Consider the following 21382-nt stretch of genomic DNA (forward strand, 5'->3'; position numbering starts at 1 on the left):
TAGCCCAGCCCTTTATGCAATTGTCTTTACAAGTAGTAGCCCCTAGTTTCTGGGGATTGTTATAAGAATTATAATGAGCTAATGAATGTAACAATCTGGGGGGAAAAAAACCTGGCACATTGCAAATGCCCAAGAACCATTGCTGTTACTCAGAGTGTAAGTGGATTGAGTTGGAAAAGGGACACATAGGCAGATTTCTGTCCGTTCCCTTACCTCTTAGTTCCTGTAGCCTTCTCAGCACCCTTCAGCTCTGTGCAAAATGGGAAGAATGAACAGAGACAGGAGAACTTGATTAAGAGGATGTAGAAGCTTACCACCATCATTTGGGTTTTCCATTGGGCTAATGGAAAATAGATATTGCCTTACAATCATGGGATTTCTTTTTTGATATCATTCAGTCATCAGGTATTTATTCAGTTCTACTTTATACTTCCAAGGTGTTGGGAGTATAGGATCAGAACAGGTGTAAGGCTTGGCCCCTGTCCTGAAGAAACTTTAGCTGCTTTTTATGGGCATGAGATTTACATATACTATGCTATTTGAGAATAGTTGAATATTAAATTGGTATTAAAATCTGAAAGTGAGAATATTACTAAGGTTAAGAAAGATCTAAAATAATATAGGAATAATAAACCCAGAAGAGGTAGGGACTTGAATGTATCTTTCAGTATGACTGTATTCAGAAAGGTGGTTCAGGTCTTTTAAGGTTTTAAATGAAGGTTTATAAAGATTCTGGATTTATGTAATAGCCAGGAGATGAGCAAGGTAGGAAAGTTCAGGCCATGAGAAGTAATGTTTTGTCTTCCCTCTCTAAATGAGACATCATTTTAAACTCTTTTCTAACCTGTGATGATCGAGCAGTTTTTAAAAATTGTATTGCGAGATCATCTTGACAGTGCTCTGGGGTGGAAGTTTTCCCTCCTGTTTTATTTATGCTGGCTTACATGTTCTTTAATCTGTATTTCATCAAGGTAACTCAGATTCTAATAATTTTAGGTGATTTTTAAAAGCCTATAGGAATAGATACATAAATTTATGTACATTATACCCTTTTTTACTCCTTTAGAAAATGAATGGTCATCTCCGGTTATTGAATATTGCCTGTGCTGCAAAGGCCAAATGGAGACAGGTGGTGCTGCAGAAGGCTTCCCGGGAGTCCCCTCTACATTTCAGCCTTAACGGAGGCAGTGAGAAGGGGTTTGGTATTTTTGTTGAAGGAGTAGAACCTAGTAGCAAAGCTGCTGATGCTGGACTGAAACGTGGTGATCAGGTAAGTAAATAACCACCCACATGAATTAAAACCTTTTTGGAAGTAATATGTCTGCTGCTTTTTTTCACATGTGATATTTCTTCAAGTAAGCATGATCAACTTAAGGAAATTCAAATAAAAATTAAAATGAGGGGTGCCTGGGTGGCTCAGTCGGTTAAGTGTCTGCCTTCAGCTGAGGTTGTGATCTCGGGGTCCAGGTATCGAATCCCTGCTCAGTAGGGAGTCTGTTTCTCCCTCTGCCCCCCCCCCACTTGTGCTTGCTTGTGTGCGTGCCCTCTCTCTCAAATAAATGAAATCTTTTTAAAAATAAAAAAAATAAAAATTTAAATGTAAGTGGCCAAAGATTACCATAAGTGATGGTTTCAGCTTAAAAGGTGTTCATCTGGTAACAGACCTACATCCATAAGCAGAGGAAGCCAGGTGAGAGACTAGGAGAAAGGAGACACTAGGAAGAAGTTGGTGGGGATTTATTCTCTCCATTAAGACTTCAGGTAGCTAAAGAGTGAGCAGTGTGTTCCCAGATGTGATTCCTGACAACCTTGTTACTAAAAAATGTAATTCCTAAGCCCACCTCGGTTCTATTAATCGTACTAGTCATATTCTCCAGAGATGAGCTCTAGGAATCTGTATTTTTACCACAGCTCTCTAGGTGATTCTCAGGCACACCAAAGAGCAGTTTTTCAAGTTCAGGTGAATCACTTGGGAAGGTTATGTTTTCCCATTTTAAAATTCTAGTTCATTTACTCATTTAGAATGTAGCTTTATTTAACTTTTAACCATACTAAGGCACTTTCCTTTTAAAATAATGAATGCATTCACATTATAAAAAGTTCTACACTGCAGAGCAGGGGTTCTCAACCGGGAGTGATTTTCTCCCTCAGGAAACATTTGGCACGTCTGGAGATATTTTTGATTCTCATGACCTAGGGGTTGCTACTCGCATCTAGTGGATAGAGGCTAAGGATGCTGCCGAGCAGCCTACAACACGCTGCAACAGCGCATCCCTCACAATAAAGAGTTATCCAGCCCAAATATCAAAGGGTTAAGAAACTGATTTAGAGTTATAATGATCCCCTTCTTCCCCTAAGGGAAATTTTGAAAAATAGAGATTTCTGGGCCTAACTCCGCTGTAGTCATTAAGAATATCTAGTAGCTAGAATTCTAGAGTCAGTGTATTTATTGTTCTAGTATTTTATTTTAAATACATTTAAGCATCTCATTCTTCACAGAAAAGAAAACCATAAAATCAAATGATTTCATTCTTGAGAGAAAATTTATCAGCTTTTTACTTCTTTCCTCAGTCTTCCCAGTTATTTTTAAATTATCTGAAATTTTAGAATAGCTATTAAGTCATTTTTAACATTGTTTATTTTAAGAATACTTTTGACATTTGCATTAAGTTTCATGAGTTTATCACTAACAACCCTGTAGACATTTATAACTGTCTTACTGATTTCATTGATCACCTCCATTTCATCTATGCCCTGTGTCTCCATTATTGTGTTTCATTTCACAGTAGTCTTCTAGTACTACTGGTACCTTTTCTAGTACTTTTCTCAAAAAGGGCCAATAGGTACTATAGTTTTATGTGTCCTTGCATGTCTGATAATGCTCTTGTTCAGTGGAGTATAATATTCTTTGGTCAGTTATTTTTTCCCTGAGAACTTTGATGTTAGAGAAAAGTATCACATTATTTTAGTATGGCCCAAGAGAAGTCCAAGCCAATCTTTATTTTTCTTTTCTGGCTTTGTTTGTTTGTACCACTACCCAGTACTACACAGTGATGCTTACAGATTCTTCGTTCTCTGTCCTTGGAATTCAAAATTTTCATTGGGCTGTGTTAAGTCTCTTTATTATCTTTTCATGGTACTAGATGAACCAGTTCAGTATGTAGACTCAAGACTTTTTTCAACTCTGAATTTTACTTCTGTGATTTTTTTTTTTTCTTTTCATAGTATTTTGCTTCTCAATCTTTCTTTTATCCTGTTGGAATCATTGTGTCAATCCCTGATATCTGTCCTGTACACTCCTTTTTTTTTTCCATTATGTTTATCTCTTTATCCTTTTTTGTTAGAACTGGTATTTTTTAAGAAACTTTATGTATGGTTTTGAGGTACAGCCAAGTTTGGGAAGCCCTGCTGTGAAGGTTGAGCCGTGTCATGTGGAAGAACTCATCACAGTGGTGCTTTTTGCTTGACTTGCTGGTTCATTCATTGTCAGGAAATACATAGATGTCTTCAGAGTATCACTTTCGAATGAGTTATCTCTCTTAAATGCAGTAAATTTGCATTTAGAAATTTCAATAAAATTTGCGCATATATACACAGGCACTAATTTTTATCATCTGATCTGACATTAAAATTTTTCCTTCATATATAAGCCATACTGTGTTTTTTAAAAAGAAGTCTTTAATATGATCTTAGAGGGAATGCACTTTCAAAAAATGTTTTTAGTAGATATTTGGGGAAATACAGTAAAGAGAAAAATAATTAAGTAGTAACCCCACTTCTCACAGAGATAACCATTGTTCACATATGGTGGGTGCATTTTGTTCAAGTTTCATTTTTTCACCATTAAACTTAAGGTTGCAGAAGTAACTAATACTGTTTTTGTCGTAATCTATGTTTTACAAATGCTTTTCTCAAGATAATGGAAGTAAATGGACAAAACTTTGAAAATATTACATTTGTGAAGGCCCTTGAAATTTTAAGGAATAATACTCATCTTGCACTTACTGTGAAGACCAACATTTTTGGTGAGTTTTGTTGTAAAAACTGAGGCTTTTTGTTTGTTTTTTGGTTTGTTTGGTAATAAAGAAAAAAGGTATTACCATGAAAAAAATAGTAAAATGTAAACAGGTTCTCTCTGAGCTCTTAGATAAACATTTTTAGGATCCTTGATGTTGAGATATGGTACTATGTATTCTAGAATTTTCGTTTTTCATTATTTGTATTATTTTGATGTTTTAGAAATAAGATTTAAAATAGGTGTAGAAGTATGTTCAGTTAGTCATTTATGAAATGTCTTCTGAGGAGGTATTATGTACTTTGCTGGGAGGCACAGTGAGTGAAACTTAGAATGATCTGAATGAAGCATAAAAGTCACAGTCGTTTATTTCCCCTGCTAATGTGCACATCATAGTACTGCTAAAGTTTTAACTGCCTTTCTGAAATAAAGTATGAATGCCAGATTAGCTGTTTCGTGAAAATAGAGGAAAACAATCAATGAACTCTAGATTTTTAATAATGGTGTACTCTACCTTTCTATGTAAAAATGCTGATTACTGTGTCTGCAGTGTGTTTTGATCATGCTTCTGTTTGAATGAAGCAAAGACTAAGCTTGTACTTGCATTTTGTTTTCTTTTAGGGAAGACTTACTGTAACTTCGTTTCATTAGATACTAGAGGATATTCTCTGAAATTCTGAGAAGGGCAACAATAAAAACAGTATAATAATTTGAAAATTATCAAAGAAAATTTAAGGGTCTTTATGAAGTAAGGGGGAAAAATTCATATAGGTCATTTTGGTTGCAATTTGAAAACTAGGAGTTGAATTTAAAAGCTGTGCCTATGGAAAAGGAAGTGTGTTTTATTTTTTCACTTTGACTTCTCCTTATACTGCACTTAGTCATAGTGAAAAATGAAACATTTGGTATTTTTCCTCTTTTCACTTGAGTCCTTTCTACTGAATTATGTCCTCTTAAATCTGATACATAACTGTCTATTTGCAGTTTCTCAGTACTATACTTTTTAGTGTAAAATAAGTAAGCCTTCACAGTTTCTGGATTTCTTGAGTTTGAACTAGTATCTAGAAACAAAACTTGTGGGTTAAATTTAAAAGATTCTGATTTTGTAAAAAGGAAAGCAGAGCTTGCTCTGACATTTGGAGCAAATGATTCTCCAAGCTTGACTTTCTCCAGCTGTATTTCATAAGGCTCTTATACAGATCAAACACCTTTAAATTTTTGTGCCAGCACGTAATAATTACTAAATGGTATCAACTATTACGTATAAAAACATAGAGATAGTAAATTTGGTGGTTAATACCATGACCCCTGGAAGACAGAAAAAGGAGATCTGAAGGATATAAAAGGCAGGGAAGCCACAACCTTAGAACTCCTTGAGTGGTGAGAAACAACTGCCCAGCAGAACTCTAGATTGGATGTGGCACAGGGTAGGCATGATGTGGTACTGCAAAAGGGGCCCGTGTCCTCAACACCTTGTTCCTTATCCTAGGCAAAGTATGGTCAGCGACTTTTACCCCAAACAAAACACCTAAGAGTATCTTGAAGGAATATTAATAAAACATTTGTAAAAATGGAGCATTTTAGTCTGGATGTCATACCTGGAATAAAGTCCTAGTAACTCTGGCATTGCAATGAAGAAAAGTTGCACAGTTAGGTCATCCTGTATAGAACTCACAGTCAGAACACCTGCAAGTAGGAGGGGTCCCCGGGTGGCTCAGTCAGTTAAGCGTCTGCCTTCAGCTCAGGTCATGATCCCAGGGTCCTGGGATCGAGTCCCACATTGGGCTCCCTGCTTAGTGGGGCATGTGCTTGTTGCTTTCCTCTGCTTGTGTGTGTGTGCGTGCGCGCATGCGTGTACTGTCTCTCTCTTTCTCAAATAAAATCTTTTTAAAAGAAAGAGAGAAAGAAACAAACACCTACAATTAGGAAAACTGACCAGAAGACAGATTTGTTTAGATGATACCAGAGCAAACCATATTTGGTCATTTTGTGTTAATTAAAACTGATAGCCAGGCATAGGAGAATCAGGATCATTGAGGAAGCATGGTGGGAAACCTAATAAGTAAGCTTACAGATTGTGGAGAAAATAGTTAAAGAAGAGAGCAGGAAAACATTTCCAGAACTGTGCTCAGAGAGATTTAAAAATTCATCTCTTAAAACAAGAACAGGGTATTAGGAAAAAAGGAACAGTCCCTGAGAAAGAAAGAACTCAGAGTGACTTAAAACATGGCAGCAAAGACAAAAACATTCTGTAGAGGGAGTAGGTAATAAAGTTGAGGAAGTCTCCCAGACTATAGAACAACAACAATAAATAGCATTGAGCATATTCCAGGAAATCTGAAAGAAAATGTGGAGAACAAAGTATTCATGCAACAGTAGTAGAGACTATCCCAGAGTGAAAGAAGGATGTGACTCTTCTAATTCAAAGGTCCACCTAAGATCTGTGCAAAATGAATTAAAGAAACTTGTTTTAACATTCTGTTTCCAGTATTGGCTGAGAACAACCAGGAAAGTTAGACTAAATATAAAAAGTAGCTACGCTGAAGTATAAAAATTCAAGAAGAGAGCTGAGAACTACCTGACACAGAACAGAGAGAGAATCAGACCAGAAAGAGGTGAGCTGGAGCTATATGTGCTCTGGGACATTCACCAGTACAGAAAAGCACCGAGGAGACAGCCTTTTTGGGCAATGGACTCCCAGGAAAAGGCTCAAGAGTTGGAATCCTGCAGTTGCTAGGAGAACAAAGTCTGCATGTGTCACATCCCTCCCCCTGCACTGAAACTACCCCAAAAAGATGCCTTTTTTTCCATGGACATTTTCAGTCCATAGATTGTAGCTGAGAAAAGGAACTGCTGGATAAAATATTACAGGTTTCTAGTTTAGAGAGCCCACCAGGGCCAGACCACTCTCGCATAACAGCCTTTATTGAGGATTGGGACCTTGAACGGCTAACTCTGAAGAGGATGCGGGCTGTACTCTAAACAGCTCAGAAGGACCTCAAGTTTTGGCCCTGTCTCTAGCCCCAGATGTCAGGTGCCTGGCAAAAGAACATAAAAATCTTCTTTTGAGGATTCTAGCAGTAACCTCTTATTTGTAATAATAATTTTTCAAGTACAGAGTCAAGCAAACAATCAAAGATTTTGAGGCTCTCTTAAAAGTCAGTGTAATCCACAACCAACAGAAACAGAACTAGAGGAGCTCCAGAATATCAAACACAGACTATGAGGTAACTGTCTTATATCTGTGAAGATAAAAATCAAATTAAGGGTTCCATTTACAGGTGAGATGGAGTAAACACATGCCACCCTTTATTTCCCCACTAAGCTCAACAATAAAACCTGGCCAGAATCGTGATCCACCCATTGAAGAACTTGGAAAATTCAAAGTCCCACTACCAGCAGTGAATTAATCCTTTTTTTTTTTTTTTTTTTTTTTTAAATCCAGTATCTCCTGAGCTGGCAAGCTGAAACCTGGATGTGTGCAAACTAATAAAGATTCAGGAAAAAGCTGATTTGAGGAGTAAGAAAGGGAATTCCCACAGTTTTTTTTTTCCCCCTCTTTTTTTCTCCATTCTGTCAGGCCTCAGCTGCCAGGTAATCCAGTAGCATTGACAGTAGCCTGCAACACAGGGTTGCACAAGCCAGAATTCTGAGGGAGGGGAACCTTCTTCACCCTTTAGTGGAGCTGTGGCTCCAAGAAGGCAAGGCCAACTTCATTGTTGTTTTCCCACACTCTCTCTGCCCTCCTCTTCCTTGGCCCCTAAAGTGCTACAGTGGGCAGTTTATTAGTTTATTTCTAGAGGACTGAAAAGGTTAACCTAAGGATAGTAGGTTGATAACTGAGATGGAGGAAGGAGACAACCCATAAAGTTATTTATGAGATCCTGGGCTCACCTCCATCCTTTGTGTGCGTGGATGTGATCCTACTTAGCATACCAGAGACTTGGAGAACTGACATGCCAGTAGACACACCTCTGCCCAGGTGCCAGACTGAGTAGTGGCACCGCGCAGACAGATGGAGATAGCACTCCAGAGCTTTCCAAATTGAACGCAGGAACCACAGCCCACAGAAGGCTGAGCACAGATAGCATCATGTTCCATAACTTACAAACAGGACTCAGAGCAATTTTAACTACAACAAGGATCCCTTAGTACAAGTCTCTTTATCTTGTTTGGGCTTGGTGGAACTTTTGAATTTGTGCATTGATGTCTCATCACTTTAGAAATCTTGTGGCCATTATGACTTGAGATACTGCCTTTGCTACTATGTCTTCTTTCCGTGTGAGAGATCCTTTACTTACGTGTTAAAAGATGTGTGTCCCATGCATCTCCTGGCGTCTGTTCTGTTCTTTCCGTTTTTTTCCCCTACTTGGGCTTCAGTTTGGGTATTTTCTAATGACCTGCATTTAAGCAAAGTTTTCCTATTTTCTTCTGTGTCCAGTCTGCTGTTGAATCCATGCAGTGACTTAATTTTAGATAATTAATTTTTTAGTTCTAGAATTCCCATTTGAATCTCTTTTATAAATTCCAGTTCTCTGTTGCACCATGTCTTCATCCATTTGATCTCTTCCCTATATTTTCTTTAATTTATTTATAATGGTTATTACAAAACTCTGTGTGTTAATTCCAAAATTGGGTTTTTATTCTCTGTGCCCCCTCCCTTCCCAGTTATCATTGTGTCTTACAATTTTTTTTTTTTTTTTTTGGTATGCTGTACTTAGTATATAAAGAAACCTAAGCAAGTAGGGAAATTAATATTTTTTCATAGAAAGGATTTGCCATTTCCTCTGGTTAAGCATGTAAATAAGGTAAGGGTAATTGGGCTGGGTGAGGCTGGGTTACAAAATTACTTAAAATGTATCCAGGTTTTAAACTGAGAGTGAGATTTGTCATGTGCTTGATGCAAGCCCCGTCTCTAATGGAACTTTGTCTCTGAGCGCAGAGAGATTGTGGGAAATTGTCCTCTGCTTTGTCAGCCTTGTCCTCGTACCCTCACCCCCAATCTCTACCTAAGGCATGGCTTTTGGTTCAGAGTCTGGTGGCTTTTTGTCTTTTTTTTGTTTAAGTTCAGCCCTTCAGAGATTTTGAGCTTTGCTTTTGAGCCTCCCTCCCCAAGCAGGTAAATACGTCATGTGTTTGTTGCACATCCATCCCTGTTGTGTGACTTTGTCTCCTAAGTACCATGAGACTATACAAAATTTCCAACCAGTCCCCAGCCTCCTACATTGTCTTAAGAGTAGTTATGTCCCATGGAGGAAGGCAGCACTGCTTTGGGGCTTCTTTGTATTCCAGTTTTTAGGCCAGTACTTGAAGCCCTTAGAAATTATTTTTCCTCAAGTAGAGTCCCTTTATCTCATTGCCACTTCGAGTTTAGAGAAGAAAACAACAGGCAATCTCAGTTGACCATCTTCTTGCCTTGGAATTTTAGCTCATCTCTTCCTCTTAGCTTTCACAGCTTTCTGACATCTTTGAAAAATCTCACCACTCGATAATTAATTCTTAGCATTTTAATGTTTTAATAAAAGTAATACATGTGTATGTTTTGAAAATTAAAACGTTAAAGAAAGGTATACAGTGGACCCTACTGTGTACAGTATTCTGGATCTTTGCACAGGAGTTGATAAAGATTTATTTCTTGTGAATTGTTGAATAGAAATCTATTGCAGTATTATTATAATCTGTTGAACTAATGTGATATTGATGGGTGTTTTAGGTTGTTTCTAGTTTCTGCTATTTATAGTGTTGAAATAAAAATCCTTTGTACTTCTATGCTTATGTAGATATACCTGTAAGATAAATTTCTCATAGTGGAATTAATTTTGACAATACTGCACTTTGACTTTCCAAAAGTTTATCCCAATCTACACACACTTTTATTTACCATTGTATAAGAATGCTGCTGCCGTGGGTATAATCAACTTTATGGTTATTGATGCACATTTTTTTTTAATTTTATTTTATTAGTCACCATATAACACATCACCAGTTTTTGATGCAGTGATCCACGATTCATTGTTTTCGTACAACACCCAGTGCTCCATGCAGTACGTGCCCTCCTTAATACCCATCACTGGGCTGACCCATCCCTCACCCCCCTCCCCTCTAGAACCCTCAGTTTGTTTCTCGGAGCCCATAGTCTCTCATAGTTCATCTCTCCTTCCGATTTCCCCCCTTTCATTTTTCCCTTCCTTCTCCTAATGTCCTCCATGCTATTCCTTATGTTCCACAAATAAGTGAAACCATATGATAATTGACTTTCTCTGCTTGAATTATTTCACTTAGCATAATCTCCTCCAGTCCCATCCATGTTGATGTAAAAGTTGGGTATTCATCCTTTCTGATGGCTGAGTAATATTCCATTGTGTATATGGACCACATTTTTTTTTATCCATTCATCTGTTGAAGGGCATCTCGGCTCTTTCCACAGTTTGGCTATTGCGGACATTGGTGCTATGAACATTGGGGTGCATATGGCCCTTCTTTTCACTACATCTGTGTCTTTGGGGTAAATACCGAGTAGTGCAATTGCTGGGTCATAGGGTAGCTCTGTTTTTAATTTTTTGAGGAATCTCCACACTGTTTTCCAAAGTGGCTGTACCAACTTGCATTCCCACCAACAGTGTAAGAGGGTTCCCCTTTCTCCACAACCTCTCTAACATTTGTCGTTTCTTGCCTTGTCAATTTTTGCCATTCTTACGGTGTAAGGTGGTATCTCAGTGTGGTTTTGATTGGAATTTCCCTGAGGGCTAATGATGATGAACATTTTTTCATGTGTCTGTTAGCCATTTGTATGTCTTCTTTGGAGAAGTGTCTGTTCATGTCTTCTGCCCATTTTTTGACTTGATTATTTGTTTTTTGGGTGTTGAGTTTGAGAAGTTCTTTATAGATCTTGGATACCAGCCCTTTATCTGTAGTGTCATTTGCAAATATCTTCTCCCATTCTGTGGGTTGCCTCTTTGTTTTGTTGACTGTTCCCTTGGCTGTGCAGAAGCTTTTTATCTTGATGAAGTCCCAAAAGTTCATTTTTGTTTTTGTTTCATTAGCTTTTGGAGATGTATCTTGAAGGAAGTTGCTGTGTCAAAGAGGTTATTGCCTATGTTCTGGATTTTGATGGATTCCTGTCTCACATGGAGGTCTTTCATCCATTTTGAGTTTATCTTTGTGTATGGTGTTAGAGAATGGTTGAGTTTCATTCTTCTGTATATAGCTATCCAGTTTTCCCAGCACCATTTATTGAAGAGACCGTCTTTTTTCCATTGCATATTTTTTCCTGCTTTGTCGAAGATTACTTGACCATAGAGTTGAGGGTCCAGATCTGAGCTCTCTATTCTGTTCCATTGGTCTATATGTCTGTTTTTGTGCCAGTACCATGCTGTCTTGGTGATCACTGCTTTGTAATATAGCTTGAAATCAGACAGCGTGATGCCCCCAGCTCTGTTTTTCTTTTTCAACATTTCCTTGGTGATTTCAGGGTCTTTTCTGATTCCATACAAATTTTAGGATTGTTTGTTCCAGCACTTTGAAAAATGTCATTGGAATTTTGATCAGGATGGCGTGGAAGGTATAGATTGCTCTGGGTAACATAGACATTTTAACAATGTTTATTCTTCCGATCCATGAGCATGGAATATTTTTCCATCTTTTTGTGTCTTCTTCAATTTCCTCATGAGTGTTCCGTAGTTCCTAGTACCTCTTTGGTTAGGTTTATTCCGAGGTATCTTATGGTTTTTGGTGCTATTGTAAATGGAATCGTTTCTCTAATTTCTCTTTGCACAGTTGCATTGTTAGTGTGTAAGAAAGCAACTGATTTCTGTGCATTGATTTTTGTATCCTGCCACATTACTGAATTGCTGTATGAGTTCTAGTAATTTGGGGGTGAGTCTTTTGGGTTTTCCCTATAAAGTATCATGTCATCTGCGAAGAGAGAGAGTTTGACGACTTCTTTGCCAATTTGAATAATTTTTATTTCTTTTTGTTGTCTGGTTGCTGTTGCTAGGACTTCTAGTACTATGTTGAACAATAGTGGTGAGAGTGGGCATCCTTGTTATGTTCCTGATCTTAAGGAAAAGGCTCTCAGCTTTTCCCCATTGAGGATGATATTCACTGTGGGTTTTTCATAGATGGATTTTATGAACTTGAGGAATGTTCCCTCTATCCCTATAGTCTGAAGAGTTTTAATCAGGAAAGGGTGCTGTATTTTGTCAAATGCTTTTTCTGCATCAATTGAGAGGACCATATGGTTCTTCTCCCTCCTCTTATTAATGTGTTCTATCACATTGATTTGTGAATGTTGAACCACCCTTGCATCCCAGGGATAAATCCCACTTGGTCGTGGTGGATGATCCTTTTAATGTATTGTTGGATCCTATTAGCTAGGATTTTGTTGAGGATTTTGGAATCCATATTCATCAGGGATATCGGTCTGAAATTCTCTTTTTTGATGGGGGTCTTTGCCTGATTGGGGGATTAAGGTAATGCTGGCCTCATAGAATGAGTCTGGAAGCTTTCCTTCTGTTTCTATTTTTTGAAACAGCTTCAGGAGAATAGGTATTATTTCTTCTTTGAATGTTTGGTAGAATTCCCCAGGGAATCCATCAGTGATGCATATTTCATGATGAGAGAAGTTGAGCACCTTTTTTACATGTTACCATTTCTTTTTCACACAGTCTTATTTTTCATTGATTTGTGTGAATGTGTTATAAAAAAAGGACAGTAGCTTTTTAGTCTTAAAGGTAACAGATATTTCCCCAAGTTGTCTTTTGACTTTGTATGCTTGTGGTGTGTTGTATGTGTGTGTAAGTGTGTAAACGTACATACATATATGTAGAGACTGAGAAATTTTTAATCTTTAATCAGATTTATGATTATCGGGGACCTTCATTTCTGATTCATATATTTAATATTGCTCTTTAATGGCATTGTAATTACATTTACTCACTTTCTATTAATTTTTGTCCTGAATCTTAACTAATTTTTAAAATTCACTATTTTTCTCTTCATCTATAAATCAAAATCTCTACAGTTTTATTATACACAGGTCCAGTGAGGATATAAACTTTTTTTGTATGCTCTTGAGTTGCCTTATGTACACCACAGGCAGGAATATCTGAGGCCCATTTAAAGATTTCCTGTTGCTCTTCATAGAAAATTCAGACACCTCACCATAGCATTTTTAGGCCCCTTGTCTACCTTGTTCCCCATTCATCTTAATTTTCTTTAAGTTTCCTTTTGCGACAAGGACTTGGAACTTGAGATTTCCTCTACCTAGCGTCATTCCTCCTTCCCCTCCCTTTGCCTAGTTAAAATCTACTCACCTTACTGAACTCTTCTTACACAGTGACTTAATTAGGGAGGATTTTCCCTTTCCTGCTATCTTAATCCCTTAGCTTATGTTCTTTCTGTACCATGTATCTTAAACTTCCTGTTCTACAACAGGGGGAATCTGCCTGACATATGTTCTTCATAGGTCAGTAAATATTTTTTTGCATGACTGCATATCGATTTTAGCTCAAAAAGGCATTTTTACCTTTACCACATGGCTTAAAATAAAGCATAATTTTCAAAGGAAAGTAAAAGGAATTTATTGCTTTATAATCAAGCAAAATATCTTTAAAAGGTGACTCCTAAAGATTTCCCATTATTTTGAAGGCAGAAAATGTGCTTTTCATAAACTTTCAATATGCTTTGGTGTAATATCATCCTGGTTGAAACTTTCAAGATGGTCCACTTCTACAACTGAATACCAAGCTATTTTATGTTGTAATGCGTTAATTTTTAAGCCTTTGTCTTTTGGAATCTTACTTGTAACTCCTTTGATGTTGAAGGAAACTGTTGAGTTATCCCCAGAACAACAAAAAAAGATCACAGTTCTCTGTTTTCAGTGGGCACATTTATACAATTTACAGCTTTTCTTCTATAAAGGTACCAAGTAGTACTACTCGAAGCTATACCTTCTGAAGACCTGCATATTCAAGAATATGTAGCTTCATTTTTCTTTGATTCAGACCCTCCCAGACACCATGAGTTTTTAGGAAGGGGTTACCTTCTGTGTTAGCATTTATCTTTTTAGGGTTTTTTTTGTTTGTTTGTTTTTCCCTCTAGTAATTGATCTTATTTAAGAATACATATTTAAAACAACCAAAAAAATTTTTCATGACATTAGTTAATGAAACATAGGTAATATAGGTTATCCTAACTGGAAAAGGTGACACTAACTACTAATTGTACTAGTTATGTAGTTACTAGATACAAAGTCTTACACAGATTAGTCTTTTTTTCACCTGATCCCAAGGAGATATAGCCCCTCTCACAAGGTGAAAATCTGATCTAGGCAAAGAGATTGTGAGACAGGCAATTCTTCCAGTGTGCTTTCACTTTTCCTTAAGGATGAAATAACTCATCAGTCTTCCCGTTAACATGAAGTTACCTAAGAATGATTAGTTGTTTGCTTCAAACCACTGGAGTGAATGTTTATTAGCTGAGTAAACAGTGACAGAATTCTCATAAATGTGATCTTGAGGAAATTGTCATTTATTATTAAATTTAGTACTGTTTATCTCTGGTAAAAACAGGTCCAGCCAAACTATTTTTTTTTTTTTATTGGCTAAATTTTACAAAACTGAACCTGACTGCAGTACTTCTATCTCGTCTCAAATGTTATATATTATGATAAGGAATAACATGTAAATAATAAAATCTAAATACTTGTTTCTATAAGATCTGAGTTGATTAGCAATTTTATTGCTTATTATTATTACATAGCAATTATTGGTAAATAGGAAGCCCTGGACTTTCCAAACATGCTACCTGCCCACTTCTGTTCCATTTTTGCCAGTGACTTTCTTTTACCACTTTTGGACAATATCAGAAGTATGGTTAGTTATAAAAACTGAAGAGAGGGGTGCCTCACTGGCTCATTGGTAGAGCATGCAACTAACTCTTTATTCTCAGGGTCATGAGTTTGAACCCCAAGCTGGACATGAAGCCTACTTTTTAAAAAATTGGAATATATGCTTAGGGGTGCCTGGCTGACTCATTTGGTAGAGCACATGACTCTTGATCTCAGGGTCATGGGTTTGAATCCCACGTTGGGTATAGAGATGACTTAAAATCTTAAAAAACTGAAGAGACAAGTGGATATGGCTGATGAAGGAAGGGTATAAATTTCATAATGTTTAATGAATGAGTCTGCAAGGCCAAGTAGTAGAAAGTGACTGTTTATCTTTCAAATTTGTTGTTCCTATAAAATCTTGCTAATGAGAAGAAAAGAAATGACAAGTTTATTTATTTATTTCCACAGTGTTCAAAGAGTTACTTAGTAGGACTGAACAAGAAAAATCTGGTATTCCTCATATTCCTAAAATTGCTGAAAAAAAAAGTAATCGCCATTCAATCCAGGATGTACCAGGAGATATTGAACACACATCACAGGAGAAAGGAAATAAGAAAATAAAAGCAAACACTGTTTCAGGTGGAAGAAACAAAATCAGGAAAATTTTGGATAAAACACGGTTTAGTATCTTACCTCCAAAACTGTTTAGGTAGGTAACTCTAATCTTCGTCATGTAGGCCTTTTCCTATTGCCTGTAAAATTTTATCTGGGGGAAGGGAATTTGGGGTCAGTTTTGGTTTTTATACAACCAGTGCATCATAAAATCTGTGAGTAACCCATAAATAAGAAAATAAATTCTCAGTATCTTTCCATCGTTTCTGTGACGTTACCAGTGCTAGATTATATGTTTTTCCAGTAGCTTTGTTTTGAATTTTAGGAAAGACTGCCCTTTTATTTTATGAAATCTTTTCTTGTGTGTTTTTGGTCTAATTTCAGTCCTTTGATCTATAAATTTGGACATCTTGGGGATACATTTGCTGATACTAACTTTTTTGTCTTCTAAATCATCTTTCTCTTACTGTACTATTTATTCCTTCCTGAATTCTAAATGACCTTTTTAATCAAATCTGTTCCTATTTCTAAATTGAGATGTCACCAAAACTGAATGAAACTTTGAGATTTTAAATGTAAATTGAGGTCTGTAAAATACTTAGGAAATCCGTTCACTAAAGTGTCATGACTGGGAAAGAGTCTAGCATATATTCTATCTATTTATTTTACATTATCTGCTTCTTAAAGTCAATCACAAAAGTTCTAATCAAGTTCAGTACTTAGCACATAGTAGGTACTCGATATTTGTTGAATAATTTAAGCAGTGAATGAAAGAAAAAAAAGAATATTCAAGCAAAACGTACTCAAAGAAAATATTTATTTGGCTCCTGATGCTTCCTAGCACTATGCCCAGTGATAATTATAGAGCTGAAAAGAGGTAGTCCCTACCTCTAAGGAATTCATATCACGAACCCTTTATTTTCCACATACTTATTATACACTAGGCACAGTGTCCAAATATAGAACTGTACAAAGATAGAGCAAGTTTCTTGTTCTCCCAAGAGTTGATGATCTAAATAGGGAAAGCAGACATTACAGAGTGATAAATGTTTTGATATGTACAAAGGCAGAAGGAACAAGCTTGGTAGGTTAGGTAGAGTATATTTGTGTGTGTACATCTAGAGATGAAGCAGGAGAGTTAGGTAAGTGCTACGTTATGAAGGACTTTGAATATTATGCTAAAGATACAGACTTCATCATGTCATAGGAGGGAGCCATAGAAGCTCTGTTAGTTGTATTTGGTGGTTTGGGGTTGAAAGTGCAGCACAGTGTAGTAGTAATAGCAAGGACACTAATTAGGAGGCAACTTGGAAATAGGTAAATGTCAACTCTCAACTTTTTTAAAGTACAAAGTCTCAAAGATTGCCTGATCAGAAAATGCTCTTCTTTTTGAGTTCTTACTTCCAGTCGGGAAACATATTTGTTCTTCATTTAATTTGGGGCTCACAGAGAATTGACATATCCCGAGCTCTGTTCTTAATGTCACTCATTTCTACAAAGTCTACTACTCATTGTTTCTTAGTGACTGCTCTCCTTGAGGCAAGTAGTTTTATAAAAATGATAATTTTAAAATGGCCAAAGTTCTTTTAATATTGAGCATACTATAGTATGACAGCAGGACAGCAAACACTGTAAGAAAAGTCTTACTCTCATAAGTGAGAATTAAGGAGAATATACGTGGGGCTAGCTCACAGTGTAAAGATGGCAGACAGTTTTGGATGACCACAAGTCTGCAGGAAGGCAGTGAGCAAAAGGGAAGTGAATGGAGGACCAGAAGGCAGAAAAGAGTTCGCAAAGGGAGTTCTCAGGAGGTAATGCCCTGAGTTCCATTGCTGGAAACCCTGGTGGATTTGGTGTAGAATACATATATCTCCTTTAACTGGTTTTCATTTTTGAACAGTGGTATAATTGTGACATGTGTTCTCTAGAACCAGAGAATAGTGATTGTAACTGACTATAGCTTTTTAGAGTCAGATTCCAACCAGCTATATTCAAGTTTCAGGCAGCTAACTCATCTCCACAGTATCTCCTTCAGGGAGTGGGAACTGGTTTTACGCTTGGATTCTCTCTTTGGTTACAGTGGGAGTCATGGAAATTAATGTAGCCAGGAGCAGTCATTTGAGTATTTTCAAGCATTATTTCTTTATATTGGTAACCCCCTAAAATGAAAGATCTAGTAGAAATAGTTAACTGAGAAGGGAATTTTTTTTTTCATTTAGTGATGTATTGAGTTTCTTGTGCCAATAGGAGACTGTTGGCTATGAATGCAAAACATTAATAAAACACTGCACTTCAGAAGTTAATATTAAACTATCTCTTCTAAATATGTTTCAGTGAAGTAAAATGCTAATAATTTCAGACATATAAATGCCAAAAAAAAAAAAAAACCCAAAAACCAACAGGTTATTTTAATAGAAATCATAAAGGTTTTCTGCTGCTGGAGCCTGTTTTGCGTAAAGAACGGATTTGTCAAACTGGTTGCTTAGCAGTTTTGAGAATGAATGTATCTATTTCTTGGCACTTTCAGGTAACTTAATAAACAAAAAAAATCACTGAAACTTCAATGGAAAAATAGGCAGAGAACATGAATCATCTGTGCTGCATCAATAGTAATCAAGGATACACAATTTATTTTTAAAACAGGGTACCATTTGTTTCATCATAGATTGACAAGAGAATAGTCAGGGCCCCAATTGATAACATCAAATAGATAGCTCAGACAGCTGTGGAAATATGAAATGATGTAACCTTTCCATAAAGCATTTGGGCATTTTTTTATTGAGAGTTTTAAAAACATTCATACCTTTGAGTCATTAACTCCATTTCTAATAATTAGGTGAAGATTTGTATACAGATAATACTACTTATAGTAGTATTATCTGTAATGAAACAAAAAAGGAAATACCCTAGATGTCCAGCTATAAGAGATTAGTTAAATAGATTGTGCTATATTCTGTAAAAGTAACTAGAAGAAAAAATGTTGATTGTGATTTTCTCTAGGATGTGGTGTTACACGTAATTTTCTTTTCCTTGCTTGTTCATTGTATTTTTAAATTTTTCTACTTTGAATATTTTTTAAGTGAGAAAAAAAACTTTAATGAATTTAATCCCACAATCCTGACAGTCTCCTGTGTGTCAGGCTCTTTGGAAGGGGTGCTTGGTCTCCGCCTTTTGCAGCACTCATTCTTAGAAATACTGGAAGAGGGGCGCCTGGGTGGCTCAGTTGGTTAAGCAACTGCCTTCGGCTCAGGTCATGATCCTGGAGTCCCGGGATCGAGTCCCGCATCGGGCTCCCTGCTCGGCAGGGAGTCTGCTTCTCCCTCTGACCCTCCTCCCTCTCATGCTCTCTGTCTCTCATTCTCTCTCTCTCAAATAAATAAATAAAATCTTTAAAGAAAAAAAAAAAAAAAGAAATACTGGAAGAAAGAATATCTACATCTGTCAGATAGGCAAAAGAATTATGAAAGGAAGGAAGGAACAAATAGTTGAGATAAGAATAGATAATTCCCCAAATCCCTAACCGTGACATAATTTTGAAATGAAAGCATTATCCTGAAAATTACAAGTGGAAAAAATTTGCTAATTTTAATAACCTCTGTGAAAGACATAGCAATGGGTATTTATTGACTTGAGAATATTTCACATTTAGGAAATCTGATGTCCTATTTTTTTTAAATCACTCAGCTTTTAGGTTTTTTTAAATCACAAATTGCCTAAGTAACAGCTTCATATTATTCTTTGTAACAGTCCCAGAAGTAGACTCTCTTGTTTGCTTATCAGAAATTACTTTTTCTCACCATCTTTTGTCAGCATACTCTGTTTGCTTTTAATATTGGAATTATTTTTTATTTGCATATTGATATTTACATAGCCTTTTTAGTTTCATAATGTGAAACTAAAATACAATTTTATTCTAAGTAAATTTAGTGTTGGGGAATTATTGAGGAATTTTTCAAAACTATCTTGTTTCTGTTACTGCATCATCTTCTCAGGAGACTGTTTTGGTAAGAAATGACATAATTATTTGCAAATGGGCTTTATCAATTCAGCTTCCAAAAAAGCATGGATATTTTGCTAATTAGATACTGTTTCATTCATGTCATAGCATGAGTTGTACATGACATTAGTATAGTTTTCATTTATACATGCTCACACCTTAATTACCATGAATTTGTAACCAGCTTTACATTATTATATCTGTACAGTGTACTGTCTTTGCTTATTAAAAAGCAGAGGTAATGTTAAATAATATCAGTAAGAGAGATAAGGACTTCTAGTGTTTCATGCAGTTTTCTTAGTCTCCATGTTGAATTCCATCTTAATGCAACTAATACAGCCAGTTCCCTTTAATAGAAAATTATAACTTTTTAACATTGTTAAAGTTGCTTCTACTGTGATTATTAATAGGACGGGCTAACCTTTTTAACAGTTTGCTTCTTTGGATTCAGTTACTTGACCCTCTGTGTTCAAAAATAGGCAGATTTGTTTTCAGGAGTCTGTTAAATTAGAAAGCCTGTTATATTTAAAAATATTTTCCATATAATTTAAATTGTTGCAGATTACTTACAAAGCTATAAGTACAGTTTCTGTGAAAGCCGCCTTCCTTTTGTTCTCATACCTAACCTTAAAACATTTAGCTCTGATCTTTAGCAATGCACACCAAATTATAAGGAACCAATTTAACATAAGCACAAATTCCTTATCAGATATTATATTTCCTTAGCCTTATTTCTGTCGGATTAGACTGCCTTCTCTCCCCAGGTAAATACTTCCTGTCTCTGTAGCGCCTGTTATATTCACCCTGCTTTCTCTGTTTTTCAATACGAATTGCTTAAAATCCTTTCTAGGTTTGTACCGTTCTTTCTTAATTTTAGTAAAAGTACTTTACTCTCTTCTTAAAAATTAGAATTGTATTTTCCTCTGTGCCAAAATATTCACCTCCATAACCTAATTTAATCCTTAAGGCAGCCCTGGGGGAGAAATAGTCACATTTGTAGATGAGGAAACCAAGGTCCAGAAACAAAGAAGTTTCCTTGAGGTCACATAGCTAATAACCCAAGTTTATATGCATAGCTGGCTCTTGAAACACTTACTTTTGTTCCCTTCCATGTCTTCATGCTTTTCCCTCACTCCTCTGCAGTCTTGCTTGTCCTAGCTCTGTCTTCCTTGTGTGGCTGTTAGCCGTCCTTTAGCTGTTTATTTAACTGTCCTCTGCACTTCATCTGGCATAGTTCCCTAATCTGCCTAAGTCCTATTTTTTACTCCTAACATATTCTGGATGTATCCCATACCACTCATTTAATCCATTCCATGGTAACAGGTAAGTATTCTTTGATACCTCTGTATGTGTAACAGGTAACTGGGTAGAATACTACATTGAATAAAACAGATGAGAATTAATGTTAACCTAAAGGATTGGTTTAACTCTTAGAAATAAACGGTGTTTTGGTCGTTGATGCTAATGGAAATCTTTTTCATTGCTGTCCTGTGTTTGTATAGGACTGCTTCATTTATCCTATGTTTGTAGGACTTTTTGGGGTATCTAAAGTTTAAATGACAGAGTTAAGTTTCTTTTAATTTTTTCTCTTAGATGGATTTAGAGCTCCCTGTGTAACACCTTTAAAGTATTTTTCTCATTAAGTATAATTTAAATATAACAAATGTTATTAAAAGCAGTAATTCAAAACCATAAATCTTTTCAAAGGTACACAGGGTTATTATAAGGTCATTTGGCAGTAATGCAGCTATTATCTGTAATGAATGAAATTCTGGGGTGTGGAGTCAGGGTGGCCTTGCTAGGCCTTATGCTGACTTCCCAAGTGAGGAAGACACTCCCTTCCCCCTTTCCCGGTCTTCAAGCCCAGAGCCTCTCTGGGGCCTGAGAAGGTACAGGTGCACTGTGGCTGGCCTTGCTCGTCCTGTGC

General features: G+C 36.5%; 1 protein-coding gene across 7 annotated transcripts in view; it reads left to right on the forward strand.

Moving 5' to 3' along the window:
- RAPGEF6 (Rap guanine nucleotide exchange factor 6) overlaps positions 1-21382 on the forward strand; it is a 199644-nt gene that overhangs the window by 125423 nt on the left and 52839 nt on the right. For all 7 annotated transcript variants that reach the window (XM_078067544.1, XM_078067545.1, XM_078067538.1 and 4 more), the window contains 3 exons: positions 1067-1270; positions 3917-4025; positions 15315-15555. In XM_078067544.1, the coding sequence (XP_077923670.1) occupies positions 1067-1270; positions 3917-4025; positions 15315-15555 (554 nt within the window). The remainder of the gene's footprint in view (positions 1-1066; positions 1271-3916; positions 4026-15314; positions 15556-21382) is intronic.

The sequence above is a fragment of the Halichoerus grypus genome, chromosome 2 (assembly GCF_964656455.1).
Source record: "Halichoerus grypus chromosome 2, mHalGry1.hap1.1, whole genome shotgun sequence".
Taxonomy (NCBI): Eukaryota; Metazoa; Chordata; class Mammalia; order Carnivora; family Phocidae; genus Halichoerus; species Halichoerus grypus.